We start from the raw sequence: 13605 nt of genomic DNA, 5'->3' as shown, positions 1-13605 counted from the left end.
TGAAACTCCTCCTGTTTTATCCAAATGTATGGCCAAAACTGCCACTGCTGCCGACTGAACATCTGAAACACAAATGAACATTTTCATCCACGTCATTTTGTGACTTGGCAGCAATCCCATAACATCATTACACCTTTAGGCTGGACAGGGTGACAAATACTGATGAACCTGCCCAATGTTAAAGACAGTTCCTCTAAGTTTCTGGAATCAGCCACGCCAGCAGCAATTTTTTTTATGTCTCTCTCATTTTGCATGATCTTATCCCTGTTTTTTGAGAATTTTTTTTGTTTTTTTTAATTTTTAAGACTGAGAGATGTCATATTATCCAAGCAGGCAATATTTCTTTAGTCTGAAAAAACCTTCCTGTATTTACCATGTTGAAGAACAGACATTTTCAAAGGGATTTAGTTTGCCCAAATATTTTTTACAAGGCTGTGAGATATTGAGTAGACTGTGCACCTATTTTCACAGCTCTGCTGAAAAGAAAAGAAAAGTTAGCAATTATGTGCCACTAATATACTGTGCATCTTGTGTATATTTAATGTTGTATTTAATAATTCCTAAACTACAGTATGTTCACTTTCAAAAACAGGATAGCTACCAGAAAAACAGACTCTCCAGGCAACTGATTCTCAACTACACTAGCAGTTGCATTGGTAGCCCTGGCTAATACCATAGAGAAGCACTGTAACCACTTGTGTGTATGACTGTGCATTACACAAATAATATATCCATTTACATTATCACTACTATCAATTTCATTATTACATTCATTGTTCACTGCCTAGTATTTAATTGCACTTGTATTTAATTCAAAAAGATGTCAAGATGTAATTTTGTCACTATTGCTTTAGCAACATTTACTTATGTCGTTTCATAACTTAGAAACTTACGTACTCTTCCATATATACTGCCACGCGAAGGGTACGTACTCTACAACACAAGAGAATTTCAACTATCAGTATAAAGCCCACGCAAATTTTTTTACCTTTGTAATAAGATCATGTAATAATTTAATCTAATTCTGTAAGTATGTTGCCCCGAGGGATTCGATAAAGGGGAGAGAAACAAATACCAATTGGATTTTGTAAAACATCTGTCAACAGAAATGGCCTCAATAATGACTGTAGGGGCAAATCTCTCAACATTTCCCTAAACATTTATATTTATTGTTGGTATTGTATCATGCATTTCGCATTTATAACATCACTTTGCCACTGACTAACACTGCCAATAAAGCAAATTCAATTTTAGAGAGAGAGTAGCTGGGTCACAAGCAGGGAGTGAAAGAGAAGGAACGACTTTTACTGCCCATCTTCTGCGAGAGACCTACATCCTGGGGGCACCCAATGAGACCATGGGCACTCAGACATGGGCGACCGCGGGACCATTCACCCTGGGGGGCAGGGGACTCAAGCGGTGGGTCACCTGTCACGTCGACTCCTTGCCCTTTCTGCTGAAAATGTCAGGCGATTTGCTCAATCACTCGCCATTAAAACCGATCCCATCATTAGAGCTCCCACTGATGAACACATTTAGAAAATAGTGTGCCTGCCAATACTCAACAGCACCATGGCTGTGATGGTGTCACCTTCCCACAATGCATTGGTAGACTGTCTTTGTGGGGCATGGCAACCCAAAACCAGTCACTTCAATATTTATTAAATCAGTCACATCTTAAGCATTCAAGTGTTTCCACAAAAAAAGATTATCATTTTATTTATTTATTATTTATGATATTGTATTTATTATTCTTAATTTTCCTCCCCTTTGTTACGTGGGATTTATCAAACTCTTGCAGCAGGTGATTTATCCAGTACAATCTGCCATGGTGCTAATGCACTTAGCTCACATCTATTCTTGTCTTTTATAATAGATCTGTGGAACTGAATTCAATCCGGGAATAAATTAAAAAAACACCTAATTAAATCCTGGAACAAATGAAAAGCTCAAAGTAATGTAGTACAGGTTAGGTCAGTAAAGTGTCCACTGACAGGCAGCTTTTTAGCACAAATTCTATACACATTACCTTATGTGGTGATGGTAAATAATCTTGAAATCCAACCTCTTTGTGACTTCCAACATGGAGGAACATTTTTTCATCATTTTATCCATCACTTTTATTATTCAACACAAAACGATTTAATGTGAGCTGGAGGCTCCGTTAATCAGTGTAACAAAGGAGGAAGAATGGCCATCATCTGTCAGTGTAGCCCAGCCATTTCAGAGAGCTCAATTCACCGATAATATCTGCCTCTAATGAAATTCAATTTCTTTAACATCCCCACTAACACTTAATCAAAACATGGAACATTTTTTATTAGAAATGGTGGCGAAGAAAGGACCAACCGTAAAAGGGACTTGGGCGCAACAATAGCACTGTAAAATTCAGGTCGATAAAGAAATCTCATACGTTTAAAGTACGCAGACTGTACAACGTGGATAGCTGATACCGCTCGCTCACAACATCTCTTCGCACATCCGAGAGCAGGGGATAACACAGACATCAATTTCTGGCGACGTTACGCAAATTACAGGATTGTAAGGCAGAATTGATTGCAATCCTTCAGGAAATAGAACTGCACATGGTGATGGAGCTGCTTCAGCCAAACAAATCCATGCGTACATAACACATTGGCCTCTCGCTCACAGCCCAGCCAGAAACCGGTAGGCTGAGTGGGACTCGATTCAAAGAAAGAAGCTTGTGCCTCTCTGAGAAAGGGAGGGTCTGTTTCAACCGGTTTTCATGCAGTCATGACAGAAATATCTGACACATTCCTACAGAAAAGTTGGTACACTTCATCTGATTTAATTAGACGTGACTGAATCAAAAACATATTGGAGGAGTAAATCATTTTGACAGCAGTCAATCATGTGTCACCGATGATTGACGAGCACTCTCTTCTCCTCGCCAGCTGTAAGGGAGATCAGCTATTTTTCTTTCCCTGATATCAGTGCACAGTGCATCTTGGACAGACAGAGTTTGTCTTTGTCTTTAAGAAATTCAGGGAAGAAATATGATCACAAAATGTGCAATAGGGAAAAGAATTTACCCCTAATTGCATGCAGTATACCTGTGACTCATGCTGTTTAATTTCAGTTTGTGTCAAGAACCAGTAAGGAGAAAGATCTAGCCACACTTCAAAAGCAATATTACAACAAGGTCCATTGAGAATACCGGGGCTATTAGGTATTACTACACTGTGAAAACTAAGTACCCACCTAATCACAAGGGAATGTTAAGATATCGATATCAGCAATAACAATGAATGGATATTAAATTGTAATATATATTTCCTTTCATATTGCAATTAATCTCTAACAGTCTGATTCGCATCTCTGTTCATTTTCCAGCATAACGACTTCATAATGCAGGTACTGAAGAATTTTTCCCGAGCAGGTGACGCTACAAAAAGAAGGAAGTGATTTCCTACGAGGAAATCGGGGAGGGAGGGGTGCCGTCGGTGTGTGTGTGGAGGGGGGGGGGGGGAGAATGTTCCTCTAAATGACGACTGCGCTAAAAAGCCAGGGGGAAAATAAGAGGCCCGGGCCCCTTGAGGAGACACGCGGGTAAAACCCGCCACTGACAGTCTATCGGAGGGGCAGCGCCAGGGAGGATGCGTCACGGTTTCACATGCGCAAGGAGGCTGAAGAGGCAGGCCCAGGCCTCAGCGACGACACCATACCGCCGTCAAAGGCCCCTCCTCCGACAGACGGGGTCTACGGACGCGTTCTACACAGGACAAGGGGGACGTCGCCGTAGCGCTGTGTTCTTGTGCAGTCGGTATTCAAGCAGCGGTCAGGCCAGGGCTCTTATGGCCAGACCAGGCCTGGGTTAAGTAATGGTCTGTCATTCTGGGTTTCAGTAATGCCCTCGTGTTCTTTTGCCAGACACTTTAAAAGGCCTATGTCATGTACACTGCAATTTAAAGGAAAACCATGACCTGTTGCCTCTTATGAGGAGGTGTACATATTTAAATTAATATGAACAATTTACAGAGAGATCTGAATGTTACAGACATACTTTCGAGGGGCCTTTGGCACAAAATGGCAACCTCGATGTGTCAGCTTCAGCGTGATAGCAAAAGAGCCCAGACACAACAGAGAGATTCACATTAAGCCTCTGTCATACGCCTGTTTGACTCGAGGGGGAATTTTTCCAGAAGAATACATCTTACAACAAACACATTACATCTCAACAGCCAAAACCCTTCATTTGTGTTCCACATCTATGTTAGCTTCATTTGCATTCAAACCTTTAAAAGGTTCAAATCAGAACTGTCCCCCGTGACACAGTACTATAAAATCAGTACTGTGTTTTTCTGTTTTTGTGTCATCAAATATTATTAGCGAACACAATGACAGTGTGAAATGCAGGATAAGCAAACATAAACTGCTTCTCTTTCCAAGCATTTTACAAACATCTCCCCAGATTAACAAACTAAGCCAGGGTATTTGTTTAGTTTGTCAACAGCCCACAGCAATACCAGGCCCTCCAATTAAACAGCGTCCAACATGGACCCACACTTTAGAGTGAGAGTCAAATGAGTGCATGAAAATGCAGGAAAACAACAGGCTGATCGGAGTGTGTTAGAAATAAAATTAAAACAAATTGGCACCTTACTTACTTTTTCCTTGGTGTCCAGCCCTGTGTTGTCTGGCCTGGTTCGTATTGTGAAGGGGGTGGAGAGTCTAAGCAGGATGGCCTGGAAGGAGCAGGCGATGCGGGGGGAGACGATTTCGAAGCAGTCGCGGAAGTTAAGGGTCCGGTGCGGCTCGCACTTGGTCTGTTTGCGAAGCCCCTCGCCCAGCTGCAGGATGGCCATGCCGGGGTCCAGGACCAGGTGGAAGGGGAAGGCCCGGCAGAACGTGCTCAGCCCGATCCGCAGGTCCGGCGGCGAGCAGGAGAGCTTGAGGGGGAGGGGCTTGGGGCTGCCGGAGGGGCGGGACACCTTGATGAGAAAGGAGAGGCAGGAGGAGGAGGAGCCAGAGGAGGAGGAGGAGCAGGAAGAGGAGTTCCCGGTGCGCGCGGCGTCCCCCGCGGCGGGCTTGGCCTCCTCCACCTCCACCTCGGTGTGGTAGATCCGGCGGGCGGCGGCGCGGATGAGGCCGGGCATGGCCAGGCCGACCGCGGGCATGGGGTGGAAGTAGTGCAGGAGCAGGCCGCCCTCCTCGGGGGCGTCTTTGCATAGGAAGGAGGGCGACTCGGCGGAGACGCGGCGCCCGCAGGAGGCGCGCAGGTGCTCCAGCAGCGCGTCGAAGCCGTTGAAGAAGTCCTGCAGGGTGCTGCCCACCGCCCGCAGGACCCTCTCGTTCTCCTCGAAGCACAGGCCGAAGAGCTCCTCGCCGAAGCTCTCGCGGAGCTCCTCGAACTGCACCCCTGGGGGGAACACGAGGCCGGCGTTACAGCGCCATCACGGATATAGCAATACAGCAGACGCTATTATTCTCCTGTGAGGCTGCAGACACTATCATCTGCATCTGCATCAGAACAGCTTCTCAGCACTCTCCACACTGACCCATACACAGCCTTCCAAACCGTGATTTACTGCTGTCTCATATACCAGCCCCCAAATAACACCAAATACACTGTTCAGCCATCCATTCTCTTACATTAGTTTATGCACACATAAGCTCTCTCTCTCTCTCACTTCCACACACACACACACATACACAAAACATCTGTCCTCTGTTTGTCTAACATGGGCTTACTGTTCAGAGTTATTTGCTAAAAAAAGAAACAATGCTTTTTAGCATCACACAGATGTTGAGTAGTTTGACCTGTGCTGCACAACAAAGAGAACCACAGCACTGGGGGAAAACATCAATTCCCAGCAGCCTCTCCTGCAGGAATTTGGGGTCATGGATTGTGTTTGTAACATCAGCACTATGGCATCTGCATGGAGAGGAGATTAAGGGACAGAGGGTCTTCTGAGGAGAAATCGGCAATTCCTGTCATGCCTCCCTCATTTCCCTCCAACAGTGACTGGGACTCCAACAGGCAGCCAGAAAGAATAAATAACAGCCTATAAGCAAATAAACATGACGTTCGGACCCACACACCCAGAGACAAAAGAGAGCTTTTCTCTGTGGGATTATTTTACCACTCTCTTTGCATCATACTGACACTAATGACAAAAGCGGGACAAGCCTAAGGAACCGGAATGGCGGTCTGCTGAGGTAATTTTGCTTGCTTCTGGCTTTATTCCAACATGGAAAAAACACAAAAGAGACAAAATTGTAGCTATGAAACAAATTCTATGAGAAATTATGTGATTAAACAATTTGAAAAAAAAGAGGAGTGAAGAGTTGCTGATGCAGGAGAGGTAATGAGTCTGCTGGAACAACAGCTCTAACATTAGCACTCATCATGAGGCCCGGCAAATGGAAAGGCAAAAAAACAAAAAAAAAAAAAACAGAGGAACACTTTGTGCTTGACGTAATGACTGCGAGTCGGAGGCAACAAAGCACATAATGATGATGGCTTCCTCCGGAGAGGGGGAGCGGGAACGGCGCGATGGCGGCACGTGCCGCCTCCATCCCGCGCGCACGTCTCCCCGACACCGGCCGTCCCCTCCGACCGCCAGACGCCAGACAGCGCCACGAGGTAAGGGCCAGCTCCTACTGGCGGCTGCAGACGAACGTCTCCCCGCTAAGTGACAAATGAAGGGCCTTTGTGCCCAATTTATATAGACAAATGGCCAATCTGGGCTCTGTTTGTCTGCTCAAGCCATGCATCGATCGGCTCAATGGTGTCAGTTCTGTTCAAGCATTGGGTACTAGGCACTGTGGAGGTAGCAAACAAATCAAAGCGTCAGTCCCATGATTAATTAACAGATCCGTTAAAAGCAGGTCTGTCACATGACTGCGTAACACCGGTATCGCAGAACTAGCAAATACATCCAGCTGCAGACTTAGTGGTGTTTAATAGCCCGTCAGCCCACTGAAACACTGTACTTCCTGAAAAATCACATACGTGGGAGTTGTAGTTTTGAGCAATTGGTGAGATATCTCACCTCATTAACTCACATAACGTTACCAAGACAAAGAAGGAAGAAAAAGATTTGTTTGTCTGTGCTATGTAAAGCAACATTCCCTAGAGTATGTGTCACAAATTTCTATGAATTGCTGTGCTGCCTACAAGCAATCTCATCCCAGCTACATCTTGCGAAAGCCAATTATGAAAGTATCAGGGATGTGACATCAGTGAGCATACGCATAAAATGGCAATATCCAGAACAACAGACAAAAAAATTTGAAAAGGCCAGAATCATAAAGAAATAATCAGAACTCTGAATCCATTGGTTCATGACTGAAACACACTTCCTGGCTGAACAGAATGCACAAGATTTCACAAACCTCACAGTTATCAAAAAGGAAGAAGATAGACTGTTGCGTAAATAAATTATGCATTAAAAAGGATTATTCTTTGGATGTGCTAAAAATCTGATGACAGTTAAGCGTTAAGAGGTCATGTTTTTGATGCTTTAAACATGACAGGATTTACCAAGTAGCGTGGCAGAGTACTGTAGAATTCCTGAGATATCGGCTTCCTCTTCAGAGCCTGTATAATCCAAGTAGGGACATCTTTCAGACAGTCCTGTCTCACCTTTCCCATCTTCATTACATCTGGAGAACACGTCTCTGTCAACATTAGCAAGGAAGTTCAGTACGTAACACATCTGTGTTCACACCATGTCTATGTTAATATGTATCTACAGTAAGAATAAATCACGTCCATGTGCAAATTCACCACATACCATGTCATCATTAATGTGTAAGAGCTATTGCTACAACAAATCATGATTCACATGTATGTTAAACATAACATGCCAGTGCTATGTCAGTTAAGAATATGGCAGGCTAAAGCTGGTCAGTACATAACACCGTACACGACAGTGTTTATGCATAAGGCTTTGTGTGGATTAGTTTGCCATACTAGTTGGGGCAATGAGGAGGTGATACATATACAGTGTATGTTATTAATACCCAGATTTACTACTGTGTATGTAGTGAGAATAACTGAACTGTAAATAACAAATACAGCATGCAGCTCTGATAGGCATCTGAAGAAAAACTTATAAACATAAAGCCAAAGGTAAAGCTGCTCTGCAATGACAAAACTGAGAAGAATTCCACCAAAAAACAAACAGGAAAATAAATCATTAAAACTATCTCAAAACAGGAAATTAATCTTTCTTCGCTGCTGCACACTCCCCTGGGCCCATAATCGGGTATCAGAGGAGTATGGAAAAGAAAATGAAGACCACATACTGTATACCAATGTGAAAAGGAAATCATACGGAAGTATATTGGAAAACAGACACACACAGGGCAGCCTAATGCAGTTAACTATCTGCAGGGGTTAACAACATGAGCAGCAGGCATTGAGGGCCTATGGGTCTGCCTAACCTTCTCACACCCTACTGTCCCATTACAACTACGCAGCAGAGAAAGACACCCACTCTGCAGCCCTGCCCCTCTCCAGATGGAGGTGGATGGGCACGTCCTCCTTACCTGAGCTCCCTCTGTTTGTATACCTCCACGGTTCTCTGCAGAGCAAGCTGTATGGTCTGAGTCTAAAGAAATAGAGCAGAAATAACATTCAGAGAGGATGTGTCCACCGTGTGTGTTTCTGTGTGCGCGTGTGCATGTCAGCAGTGAGCGGGTCGGTGTAGCAGCTTTTGCCACAAGATTTCAGATACAGATGATTTGATTTCTTAATGAGGGTGAAGGAAGAGCCTCCGCTGGGCTTTCCAATGTGGCGGAGACGTCTGGCCCCACTGACACACAGCTAACTGACACATTGTTTTCCCAACACAGCTGTGACACTGCGGTGATGTCACGCATGGTACGAATGCAAATCTTCAAGCGGGACAAAAAGAGCTAAACCAAATCCCACTAATAAATCTCTTTTAGTGGAGGCTTTGCAAAGCGAATGCACTTTATTTAATGTGATTACCTGGTTAAAACATTACAGAAACGTCATGAGAAAATCATATGATGAAGAAAAACAATGTGATATGACAAAAAGGGGGAGCACTCAGGCCATTTTGCCTGTGCACTGTGGGAATGAGGAGCATGTTACATCTGGCTTATCTGATGGCGCACAGGAGAAACAGCCATGGTTGCTTTGTTGCGAAGGAAGGTGAGTGGTTTGTAATCCTTTCTGACAACACCACAAACCACAGCCTCATGCTCTCGCCAGTGGCCTAGCCTGGGCAATTCACATCACATGGACATTGTTGACAGGCTCTACAGGGAGGGCAAAACACAGACAAGCACATGCACACACACGCATGTAAGGGTGTACATGTACACACGTGCATAGGCACAAATTACAGATCTGGAAGGAGGTTCAGAGTCCAGAAGGTGGTTCAGAATCCTTTTTACAGTCTTGGGATTTGCATTCATGTCATTGTTTGTGCTACATACCATGTTGCCGGAATGTCACAACTACACAGAGAAACTTCACGTGTTAGCTGTGGTGGCAGTAGGCATGGGCCTGTCTGTTTCCATCACACCCAGCTCAAAAGAGACCTAAAATACATTACCAATAACTATCCTTTACCTTTTGGAAACAGTTTCTTTTCAAACCGCAACAAACCACACACACAGAAACACATATAATGTTTAAGTAAAACACACACATAACGCCTGTGCCCAGGGCAATAGATTACACATTAGAGCCAGACCCACTTTCAGTCCATTATCTTCAGTGAACTCAGGTGCAGTTTATTTTTCTCTTTAGAGATCTGGCACATTGCTGCTGTGTAACATCGATTCAAATTAGAAGCACACTTCAGAGACCCATTAATTGCCATTTAACAGCATTAACCACTTTGTGTGGAAGGCATATCTTCATTGTCAATAAGCATTCATATCTGCCTTGGTGTGCTCGTTCTCTGCTCTGTACTGAAAAGAATGAGTTTCCGGATACTTCCCTCTTCCGGGCACCTACTGTGACATACAAGTACTTTATTTGTGACAAAGAATTCCAAAAATGTGAGTCCCATAATGTTTGGGACAAAGACTTTTTACCTTGAACTGGCTCTGTACTCTACAATTTTGTATTTGTATTCAAACATATCACATGTGGTTAAGGTGTAGGTCCTCAGCTTTTATTAATGTGTATTTTTTATACATTTCGGTTTCACCAAGTATAAATAACAGCACTTTTTCCCACGGCGGGCAGGAACTAGCGCCGTGGGCTACGCATGGCAAATTGTTATACACAGCCCCCTCGGTTTCAGGTTGCCATACAATAATGTTTGAAATGTTTGGCTCCACAAGTGTTTCAGATAAGTCAGGTATGTTCAATTGCTTCCTTAATGCAGTTACAAGAGAGATTTCAGTATCAAGTCTTGAATCTAGGCTTTCGATTGCCTTTGTAGTCTGTTGTTGGCATTTGTCAGCAAAAGGACCAGAGTTGTGCCAATGACAGTCAAAGAAGCCATTATATGGCTGAGAAATATGAAAAAACACATAGGCCAAACTTTAGGCTTACCAAAATCAACTGTCAGGAAAATCATTAAGAGTAAACAGAGCCCTGGTGAGCTGAGTAATCGCAATCTAGAGTTCTACATTACAAAGCTCACTGTGTGTGTGTGTGTGTGTGTATTTGAGCAGACTTCATAAATATAAACAGTAGTTATAATATTCAATGAATTAAATTTAGGAAATAGGAGCTAATAGAACTTCGTTATCCTAATTCACCTGAGAAATATTTTCTGCTCAAATTAACCAGCAGGACACAATAACACCAATTGACATGAAACGGTGTCCTATGGCAGACCTTCCAAAATGTACTAAATTTAGCCTTTCATTTTATTCCCAGAAAGTACCATCGTCTTAAATGTTTTTATGACTCGTCGGAACCATTGTACGACTCGGAGGACAAAGGCAGGTTACCGTGACCTGGAGTGGTAAAGACACAACAGCGTGTGCTGTACTTTTAAATTAGGCTGCAGCATAATTTCTCTTGGTTTATATGCAGCTTCGCACACGGATTCTGGACTGTGTTCCCATGCTTCTAAAATTAAGGTACGCAGGAAAATCGTTCCGATTACTTTTACATTGGCATTCTTTTTCGACTGTCTTCTTGAGAATACAGGAGAGCTCGGTTGCGTCTAATGTTCTACGAATGTATTTGCGACCCGTGGCCTTGGACACTGATCAGACCCTAAAACTGTCTGGGGAGTTTAAACCCAGTGCATGTGGCTCTCGTGCCATTCATTATATGAAAGGGGAACAGGATATTTGGGAATAAGATTTAGAAATCTACCGCAGCCATGCAAACAGATTGACACTCAAAAAATGATTCACAAGCAAGTGGACCAGATTGGCAAGGGTCGTGTAAGAAGTGATGATGTATTGCTCATGAATACATAATATAATTAGGCTACCAATAAGATGTGAATCTTCATCTGGAAAATTGCGCCATGACGTCTGACAAGACGTTTATGTCGAGATCGATTCTGCGACCATCACTTTTACACAAGTAGGAGCTACTGTTTGATAATCACACAGGCGACAGACTTAACATGAACAATAGTAATCATAGACGATTGAGTGCATGATTGAACTGCAATTAACTTCACACATGTTAAAGTCAATGTCCCAGTTAGACAGAAAAAAAGGCTAAATCAGATGTCTCAATGCTCTGTGGTCTACCATCGTCTCCTACCGGTCTCCTACATACCAACTATACGTTTAATTCGGAATCTGTAAATGTGGTATTAGCCAACCACCCTCCCCATTATTAAGTAGCCTAATTATTTAAAACTTATCCAGGGCGCGAGCGCGCGCGCGCACGGTTATTGAGTTTTTTCAACAGTAATTAGCCTACGTCCGCACCTTAACAGTTTCATTGCATAACAGCTGCATCACCTAGAGTATGCGAATATCGAACTGTTTTCTGAACTTGACACAGGGTATCCGTACCGTCGGAGATGTGAGCCTCCTCAAGCTCTCCCCGAGCGAGTCCAGGTTAACGCGCCTTCGCCTCGTCGTTCGCTTTATCCCAACGTCTTCAAATGGACAAGAGAGGGACTCCACCGGGCTCTTCCCATTCCAGAATACCCGCGAGAAGGGACACTCTCCGTCGTCGGGGCTCTCGAGATAGTCAGATCCCATTGAGCTAAATGATTCCGATGAAATCTTCCTTGAAGACATGCTGGGTATCCAAAGGGATTCATTAGATTTCGAATTTGAGAGTATAGGTGCAAGCACAGGTAAACGAGGAGACGATAGGATAAAATTTAAATACCACCTGCGAATATTTGAACAGTGCTCCCATTTCCGACGAAACGATTATGAGTGCAGAGATGAACTGCAGCATAGCCTATTATCAGCTGCGTTTCATACCAAAGGTTTTTTTTAAACAACGTTTTTCACCGTGGTCGCACGATATTGTCAAGTATAACGTGTTTTCAAAGTCTCATCTCTTTTGCCATTTAATGATAAGGCAGGCAAAACAGTCTTCATCTTCCTGCTCGTTTATCTTGCTTGGTTGACATCCATGAAACTGCAAATGCAAGCAGCTGCTGTTTCCAGAAAGATGGAACAGCTTAAAGCCAGTGAAGCCTTAGAACTCCAGCAACCACTAAGCTATGCTAGTTCCCACAGCCACAGCATCACTATTCGTTTTTTCCTTTTTTTACCCCCAATCTCAGCGCGGTAGCCAATCAGTATTTTTTAAGGCTAACAACCTGCCCCCTTGATGTGATCTTGCAGAGACTGATGCCAAGTCTCGAGGCTTGACAGACGTGTATTGAGGAGACGCTCTTGTGAAGACAGCAACGATATGTAGCATCTATTGAAGAAAAATCTAAAACCTTATGCTAGTAGGCTACGCGACCATAAATTCGATGTGAAATTAATGGCAAGTAATTCCGTAACAACCACCTATTTTTCAACGTCGCAGACTCTCATATTTACACGACTGGAACGACTAAACCGAATAATTAGGCCACCGATTGCGGAATATAATTAGGCGACTTAATTTTGATAGCCTATTTGCCGAATTTAAGTTGAGTCTTGTGCAATATCATGTGCAAATTAGCCTACTTTATTCGGAAAGGCGACACAGGAATTTATGTATTTATTTATTTTTATTTATTTATTTTTATTCACACAAAGTGATAAAACAAAAGTATATAAAAACAAACATAGCAGGGATTGTGCAGGAGAGGTAAGAAACCCTAAAGGGCTTATAGTAAAAACCTCTCCTCTAGGATTTACAATGTATCCGAATACTATGGATCTTTTTTTCCTTAATAAATGAGATAAAAAAAGAAAGATTTTTTTTAAAAAATTCACATAAAGTCCAATTCTATTTCATGCTGCATGCAAATACAAATTGACTGAGAGTTGGCTTTTTTTATATAGCCAGCATTCTAGTAATGCCTGAGTTTAGGCTATTGAATATTTACACTTACAATCAGACTGTTCTATGGCGCATTCGCCTAAGTTAATGGTTTAAAGGAAACGCCTATGAATTAAGAGCTGACTGAATCCCTGATGTTCACTCCTCATCAGAAACACATGGTACAGCTGAATCAATCTTAAAAATGTAACGACACTGATGTACAGTAGGAGACTGGG

At 43.1% G+C, this 13605-nt stretch overlaps 1 protein-coding gene across 1 annotated transcript in view; it reads right to left on the bottom strand.

Annotated features, from left to right (window-relative positions):
• Positions 1-12643, bottom strand: part of gucy1a2 (guanylate cyclase 1, soluble, alpha 2) — a 46157-nt gene extending 33514 nt beyond the window's left edge. The window contains exons 1-4 of the mRNA XM_064301639.1: positions 11944-12643; positions 8518-8579; positions 7508-7644; positions 4629-5380 (exon numbers count right to left, since the gene is read on the bottom strand). Of these exons, the coding sequence (XP_064157709.1) occupies positions 4629-5380; positions 7508-7644; positions 8518-8579; positions 11944-12174 (1182 nt within the window). The 5' untranslated portion in view covers positions 12175-12643. The remainder of the gene's footprint in view (positions 1-4628; positions 5381-7507; positions 7645-8517; positions 8580-11943) is intronic.
• Between the last annotated feature and the right edge of the window lie 962 nt (positions 12644-13605).

The sequence above is a fragment of the Anguilla rostrata genome, chromosome 12 (assembly GCF_018555375.3).
Source record: "Anguilla rostrata isolate EN2019 chromosome 12, ASM1855537v3, whole genome shotgun sequence".
Classification (NCBI taxonomy): Eukaryota; Metazoa; Chordata; class Actinopteri; order Anguilliformes; family Anguillidae; genus Anguilla; species Anguilla rostrata.
The sequence above is the reverse complement of the archived record's forward strand: the minus strand, read 5'-3'. Positions and strand labels throughout refer to the sequence as shown.